Source organism: Octopus sinensis, linkage group LG4 (genome assembly GCF_006345805.1).
Source record: "Octopus sinensis linkage group LG4, ASM634580v1, whole genome shotgun sequence".
Taxonomy (NCBI): Eukaryota; Metazoa; Mollusca; class Cephalopoda; order Octopoda; family Octopodidae; genus Octopus; species Octopus sinensis.
Window position 1 is genome coordinate 18,991,224 of NC_043000.1, and position 8,682 is coordinate 18,999,905.

At 37.1% G+C, this 8,682-nt stretch overlaps 1 protein-coding gene across 1 annotated transcript in view; it reads right to left on the reverse strand.

Annotated features, from left to right (window-relative positions):
• Window positions 1–574: 574 nt before the first annotated feature.
• The window catches only part of LOC115210764 (contactin-like), an 87,317-nt gene continuing 79,209 nt past the window's right edge, over window positions 575–8,682 (reverse strand). The window contains exons 23-24 of the mRNA XM_029779481.2: window positions 4,044–4,218; window positions 575–1,363 (exon numbers count right to left, since the gene is read on the reverse strand). Of these exons, the coding sequence (XP_029635341.1) occupies window positions 1,245–1,363; window positions 4,044–4,218 (294 nt within the window). The 3' untranslated portion in view covers window positions 575–1,244. The remainder of the gene's footprint in view (window positions 1,364–4,043; window positions 4,219–8,682) is intronic.

Consider the following 8,682-nt stretch of genomic DNA (forward strand, 5'->3'; position numbering starts at 1 on the left):
GACACTCTTGAAACTTGAGATAAACTCAAGCTTACTTCATCTGGTAGCCCCAACTTTTGTCAAAAGCAGGCTGCGGACTCAATAATTCTCGATGAACGGATTCAGCTCACGTTAAGTTTATAGCTTTCCCAATACTTTAGGTTTCCACAGTGCTCTCACTATCCAACACTTATAACACTTATTTGATCATTGAATTATAAGAATGACGTGAAACGAAGGAATAGGTATTAGATATACTTTTGACAAGCATATTCTTATATTTCGAAATATATTTTTCAGGTACGTTTTGTAGAATTATTTTTGCTTATTGACTGGAAGATCATAAATATCTTCAAAGACCAACACAAATTATGTTTTCGAAATCTGTCATAGCCTTTATGTCTTGATATTGCATTTTTATGATATACACGGACAGTTTTATATCCTGTGGTATAGAATTGCTGTTGTGTATTTTATAACTACACCAGATTAACTGGAAAGTTCGTTCCCACGAATGTTCGAATATCTTTGAAATAGTTCAGTTCGCGGTTTAAGAGTAACTTTATTGGAAATAAACATGTTTACATAGAAAGTATTGTCAACTGTATTTTATTACAGAATAACAGGCATATAACTAGTATCATATTTCGGCAGACTTTCTAGAGAGATAGAGATAGAGATAGATAGATAGATAGATAGAGAGAGAGAGAGAGAGAGGGGGGGGGCAAAGCTTGATGTAATCTGACTATTGAATAGGAATTGATTCTGCGTTTATTGTAATAACATTTGCAATTATTAGAATGTAGATGTTGACCAAGGTTTATACGGGTTATGCTGACCAGTTAATTACGCATCTTGAGAGTTGCTATCCTAAAATTTGACCCTGAGTGATAAAAGTCGAAATAATTGGAAAGGGAATATTTCAGTTTAGTCTTCCATTTAATACAGCACTTTATGATATATAAAATAGTTGCTTCATATGAGAATTTCAGTGGTTCGAAAATAAGAAAATGTGATATTTATGATTTTAGATTCATGTAAGTGAATTATAGTTATTCAGACAGAAAATTTGAATCAGTTTGCAGTACAAGAGTTAGTACCAATATGCATCTAATATAAAGATGATCAAGTCTATAGCTTAATATATTCACTGTATTTAGTACTTTAAACGTCGACTTTAGCTTAACAAGTTACGCAAGCCGCAAAGAGTTTATATATTTCTAAGCTTCATCTTCAAATTAAATTGAAATCCTCCAAGCTTGAGATCATAACTGTAAAATAAAATTGATAATTATTGATGCTACAATGAGTATTTTAATTGCTGATAAGTTAGACGCTGTTGCGAGAACATCAAATTGCGATTGATCAAAGGGTATCTGTCCACCTGAAAATAAAAGGAAGAAACAAACATATAGTACAGCTTATGAACTATTATTAGTTTTAAACAACAAAGGCGGCGAGCTGGCAGAAACGTTAGCACGCCGGGCGAAATGCGTAGCCGTAATACTTCTGCCGTTACGTTCTGAGTTCAAATTCCGCCGAGGTCGACTTAGCCTTTCATCCTTTCGGGGTCGATAAATTAAGTACCAGTTACGCACTGGGGTCGATGTAATCGACTTAATCCGTTTGTCTGTCCTTGTTTGTCTCCTCACTGTGTTTAGCCCCTTGTGGGTAATAAAGAAATAGGTATTTCGTCTGCCGCTACGTTCTGAGTTCAAATTCCGCCGAGGTCGACGTTTATTTCATCAATCCGGGGTCGATAAAATAAGTACCAGTTACGCACTGGGGTTGATGAAATCGACTATCCAGCTCCCCTAAATTTCAGGCCTTGTGCTTATAGTAGAATGGATTATTAGTTTTAAACAAACCCTTACATTGAATTACTCTTTTCTAGCACTATTGAGTGGAAGTGATGGACGTATCTGTGTACCGCTGTACAGCAACGCCCAGAAGACCTGTGTTCAAACGTATTCAAGCCATGAACAAATTGTCTTTAACTTAGTCAACCTACGTATACTTAGACTGCATTATCTATTGTGCACCTGTTCAAAACGATAGGGTGTAATTTTTGAAAGAGTCTCGGTTGGTACTTCTAGCAATTTGAGTGGCCATATAAAGACCCCCACATTGGATCATGTCAGATATAGTAGACATTCACGGTGCCTTTACACAGTGATTATATATTCTTTCAGAGCAGTAAAGTCAACATCAATGATATATTGGAGTAATAAGTTTACTTCTCCTCTAAAACTTTATGGCCTTGCGCCAATGAGAAAAGGAATGCTATCAGCTCTGTAAAGGGAAATGGAAAGATAAAAAACCATAGGGAACTAGGCAAAACCATCTTACAGTATATAATTTAATCATTCGATTCTGTTTTCAACTTATCCTAGGGTCAGTGATATTTGTAACATATCATTAAGACGTTACACGTAACTTCTGTGTATTTCTGGTCATATAACCTACATAAGCGATGAGTATTGGTATGTTATATTTCTTAAGAATATGTTTAGCATTCGTCTGCTCTACATTCCGGCTATAACACTTTGTAGAACTTTTTTTAACATTATTTAGGTATGGTAGATCTTTCAGTAGTCTAAGTAGAAAATATTACATAAAGTTAAGGCTATTAAGCATGGTGAAGATCATAAAGAATAACTTAATCTCAAAAACTGTCATGCATTTTCCGATCAGAACATTTTATTAAGGTTGGTCAATCACTTTAATCATAGACAGTCAAATAGTGTAATTTCTAAGACTTTGGCAACCACTTAATATTATCAACCATAACATACTAGCAACTGTATAATATTAGCAATCATATAATATTGGTCTTAAATTTTAGTACAAGACCAGCATTTCCAGGAGAGGTGGTAAGTCGATTAAATCGGCCCCAGCGACCAACTGGTATTTATGTCATCGACTCCGAAAGGATGAGAGGCAAAATCAACATCGGCAGAATTTGAACTCAAAACGTAAAGACGGACGAAATAATGTAAAGCATTCTGCCCGGTGCGCTAACGTTTCTGCCAGCTCACCGCCTTTTGCAACCCTATAATATAAGCCATTCAATAAATAAATAAATAAATAAATAAATAAAAAATAAAGAAAGAAAAGGGATGGGAGTGATGTCCTATTCGATCGCTTTCGTATTCTTCCTATGCATAGCAGTGATATGCCATGACATTTCGCTTGCTGAACTCATGATGTTTTTATTGCAAAGGTAGTTTTCTACGAGGCATTTTCTTAGATAATGTATAGGTATAAGAAATTCTCCCAAAGGAGTTATGTTTGCAATAGTTATATGACATTTGATGTGTCATGATGATACAAAATTCCTTCTTACCAAAAAAAAAAAAAAAAAAGCCCATAAAGCCAAAAATACCTCCGAAAGCCAATAATACAATACACGGATAATGTTGAATTACTCTTTACTTTCTAAGGGAAGGAAGCACTCCGTCGGTTACGACGACGACGAGGGTTCCGGTTGATCCGATCAACGGAACAGCCTGCTCGTGAAATTAACGTGTAAGTGGCTGAGCACTTCACAGACACGTGTACCCTTACCGTAGTTCTCGGGGATATTCAGCGTGACACAGAGAGTGACAAGGCCGGCCCTTTGAAATACAGGTACAACAGAAACAGGAAGTAAGAGTGAGAGAAAGTTGTGGTGAAAGAGTACAGCAGGGATCACCACCATCCCCTGCCGGAGCCTCGTGGAGCTTTTAGGTGTTTTCGCTCAATAAACACTCACAACGCCCGGTCTGGGAATCGAAACCGCGATCCTACGACCGCGAGTCCGCTGCCCTAACCACTGGGCCATTGCGCCTCCACGTATAGGCATAAGAAATCCTCTCAAAGGAGTTATGTTTGCAATAGTTATATGACATTTGATGTGTCATGATGATACAAAATTCCTTCTTACCAAAAAAAAAAAAAAGCCAAAAAAGCCAAAAATACCTCCGAAAGCCAATAGTACAATACACGGATATTGTTGAATCACTCTTTACTTTCTAAATACCTGAGTATAATGACAAGAAATCCTGAATGGCAATGCTACCTACCTAATGTGAAATATGTCGCCTCACTTCGTTTGCCATCACCGCCTGCACTGCTCGCCATCACTCGTACATTGTATAAGAAATGTTTTTCCAAACCAGTAACAACATACTGACTTACTAAACCGACTTCTATACATTTTTCTAGATCATATTTCTCCTGAACCTTCCAACAGCACAGCTGAAAATAAAATTTGTTTATGAATATAAGTTATCTCATCAATTAATCACTACGACGCTCTCACTTCCTAATGACTACTTATTTAGGCACATGTCGGTAATTGTGAAAGGAGAGGATTTGTCGAAACCATCGACTTGAGTATTTCATTGTTACTTTATTTAATCGATTCCAGCAGAATGAAAAGTAAAGTTGACCTCGATGAAATTTCAACTCAGATTGTAAAGAGCCGGAAGCTATGTTGTGAGGCATAGTTTCCGACGCTTTAATGGTTTTCCCAGTTCATCTCACCTTACCCATTTCATAATGATTAATCAAAATAAATGAATATAGGCGTAGGAGTGGCTGTGTGGTAAGTAGCTTGCTTACGAACCACATGGTTCCGGGTTCAGTCCCACTGTGTGGCACCTTGGGCAAGTGTCTTCTACTATAGCCCCGGGCAGACCAAAGCCTTGTGAGTCGACTTGGTAGACGGAAACTGAAAGAAGCCCGTCGTATATATGTATATATATATATATATGTGAATGTGTGTGTATATGTTTGTGTGTCTGTGTTTGTCCCCTCAACATCGCTTGACAACCGATGCTGGTGTGTTTACGTCGCCGTAACTTAGCGGTTCGGCGAAAGACACCGATAGAATAAGTACTAGGCTTACAAAGAATAAGTCTTGGCGTCGATTTGCTCGACTAAAGGCGCTGCTCCAGCATGGCCACAGTCAAATGACTGAAACAAGTAAAAGAGCCAAAGAGTAAAAGAGAATTAAACAGATATAGATCGAACGAGCTAAATTAAGGGATACACTCTTTGTGAGACAAGATTGTAACCCGCATTAAAATCTCAGTTGAAATTACATCTCTTCATACGACAAACATTTTTGAGAAAAGGTAGTATCACAACGTTTTATTAAAATTTCCTAAAAATATATGAAATGTCACAAGAAAAGAAATGAGAAAATCTATTACATAGGGCGGGGTATTAAGTGAAGTCGCAGATTACAATCATAAAATATCTAATTTCATGGATCCCTATTCATAGATCTCTATTCTTATTTTGGTAAAATAAGTACCAATTCTATACTCAAGTAAATACTCTTTAATATACTTCTCATTTGCAGTATGTGGTCATTTGTGGAGGCGCAATGGCCCAGTGGTTAGGGCAGCGGACTCGCGGTCGTTGGATCGCGGTTTCGATTCCCAGACCGGGCGTTGTGAGTGTTTATTGAGCGAAAACACCTAAAGCTCCACGAGGCTCCGGCAGGAGATGGTGGTGATCCCTGCTGTACTCTTTCACCACAACTTTCTCTCACTCTTACTTACTGTTTCTGTTGTACCTGTATTTCAAAGGGCCGGCCTTGTCACTCTCTGTGTCACGCTGAATATCCCCGAGAACTACGTTAAGGGTGCACGTGTCTGTGGAGTGCTCAGCCACTTACACGTTAATTTCACGAGCAGGCTGTTCCGTTGATTCGGATCAACCGGAACCCTCGTCGTCGAAACCGACGGAGTGCTTCCACATGTGGTCATTTGTTCTTTCACTGTTCGGGAGCCATTAAGTGCTTAGAGATAAGACCTCGTGAAACTAATTCCATGATCACGTACTGATTTTAGCTTTTATCCGTTACAGCTAAACATGCCATGCTCTAGAAGACTTGATTAAACATCACAGCTTTATATTTAAATACAAATAGCTTTAATTTGATCATTTCAATACAGGCTTTACAAATATTTTAATCATCAAAGATAGTAGGATTTGACATGTTTGACAGGATATTTTATTTGAGGTTTGATACATGATATCGTATATTGAAACATTAAGCTCTACGTAAATGTGTTCACTGAACTCCAACTGAAATTCTGTTTGCTTTGCTAGATGGAAAGATATAGCTTCCTGTTTAACAAAGCTTCAAAGTGCATCAAATCATGTGATCATGTGAATACACACTCATACACATACACGCGCACACACACGTATACATACATACATACCAGAAATTAAAATGACAAACGAAAAAAAGTTATGTCATGAAATTCATTAGGTTACAGTTGTTTCTGCTATAAGATGCAATGCACTCATATCTGAAATTTTGTGTGTGACTCTATAGCTTCATCAGAGCTACACAAGCATCCAACTATGAGTGTATTGCATTTCATAGTAGAAAAAGATGTATGATAATGAAGGCCATGACGTCATTTCTTTCCCTTATTAAAATTTCCTGTTACTGCTTTGTCTTTATGTGAAGATTTATTCTAAAGTATATGTATAATGAGTTCTAACGCAGGTTATAAGCATCGCTATGCCTGAGCGAAATTATATAATACTAGCAGTATTGCCCGGCGTTGCTCGGGTTTGTAAGGGAAATAACTATATAAGCATTTTTAGAGAGTTATAGCCAAAAAATAGCAAAAAAATGCATTAAAAATGGAAAAAAAATGATGGTAAATTTTTTTAAAAATCGTTGTCTCATCGTAGACATTTTTAGAGAGTTACTTCCCTTATATAATATCGAAAAAATGCATTAAAATGGAAAAAAATTATAGTAATTTTTTTTAAAATCGTAGACTCATCGTAGACGCGCGCTAATACCCAGAAGGGCTCGATATGAATCACGACTATAAGATACCCGGTTTTGGTTAAACTGCACCGCAAAATGTGGGAGTAGTTAGGAATCTAAATCGTAGGAGACAGACACACAACTTGACTTTTATATATAAAGATATGCACACACATAGACACACACACATACACACACACACATACACATACACACTATGTTCATGTATATCTTTCAATTCTAGGCCACATTTTGCACTTAAGAAACTGAAATTTTGTATAGTAGCAACGCAAATGTCAACACGAATGTAGATTATATGACATTTTTCTGAAATTTGTTTGTTTTAGCTATTAAGAAAAAAGAAACCCCAAAAGATAGTATTGTCACACACACTTCACTATACGGAAGACAATATTACTGATTAGAAAAATAACTCATTTTAAGTTATGTCAATTAGTATAATAATTTGAAAAAATATATTGCCCGAGATAATTAAACTAAAGACAAAATTTAATTTTCTTCTGATTTTATTTTATTTGTTAATATACTGTTTTTTTATAGCCTTTTCCATGACACTCAACTTGAATCACTTGAAGAATAGATAGGGCAGGAAAATTTTGAGTGAGCCAACATGCATAGGTTGAGTGAATACTGCAAGCGTTTGTTTAAACAATTTATCCAAAATATATATGATTGTCTTTACTTTAGTTATCACGGAAACGAACCAGTACTTCTGCTCGTATCTCTCTCTCTCTCTCTCTCTCTCTCTCTCTCTCTATATATATATATATATATATATATATATATATATATATATATATATATCTATCTATCTATCTATCTATCTATCTACCTATCCGCTTCTCTGTCTGTTTATCTGTGTATCTGTCTTGTGTTTGTAAGCCTGCCTGTTTACTTATGTATATATATATATATATATATACATATATATACATATATATATATATATATGAATCTATAATAAATCTAGCAAAAGAACTGGAAAAAAACATCCGAGCTATCACCCACCACCATCCGCCACTATTACCCCACTGCACATGCCATTAAAAAGCAATCAAATAAACAAATCACCAAAACAATTAAAACCATCCACTCTCGCCTCAACATTTCTGCTTAATGCCCAAGGCATCAGCCCTTCCACCAATACACAAAAATGGAAGATAAGATTCCTGGAGGACTGGGTCGAGGCCCATCCAAACCACATCCCTTTCTTCGTCCTCACTGAAACCCATCTTAGTGACCTCCACTTCGAAGCCGAGGTGAAAGTTAAAAATTTCAAAACCATTCGTGCTGATCGTGCTGGCAGAAGAAAGGGTGGGACTGCCATTTATGTCCATGATCCATTCTCAACAGAAGCCATGAACATATTTTCCAATGGATACTGCGAAGCAGTCGCTGTATTCAGTCAAACCAACAACTTAACAGTAGTTGGGCTCTACAGACCACCCCAAACGCCCCTACCATGCTTCAAGGATGCCTCAACAGTATAAAGTTTCATTCAGCAGTGTCAACCTGACAACATTTTAATGATGGGAGACTTCAACCTTCCCGGGGTTGACTGGTCTACAAACAGTCTGCCGCCAGGGTTCTTCTCTCTCAACCCCTGACAGGGAGGCAGTGGAATCGCTTCTTGACTTCATGGATGACTTCTTCTTGTCCCAACTGGTACTCGAACCAACGAGATGTCACAAAAACGTCTTAGACTTAATTTTCAGCAATCACACTGATACTATCCACAATATTGCAGTGGAGAAAACCCTACTCTCCGACCATGACATGGTTCTCTGTGATCTGAGATTTCACTGGCCAAAATGCCAAAACAAATGTCATCCCTCCGTTCATCCATTTGACACTATGGATTTCCACAATGCAAACTGGGAAGCGATCAATAATGA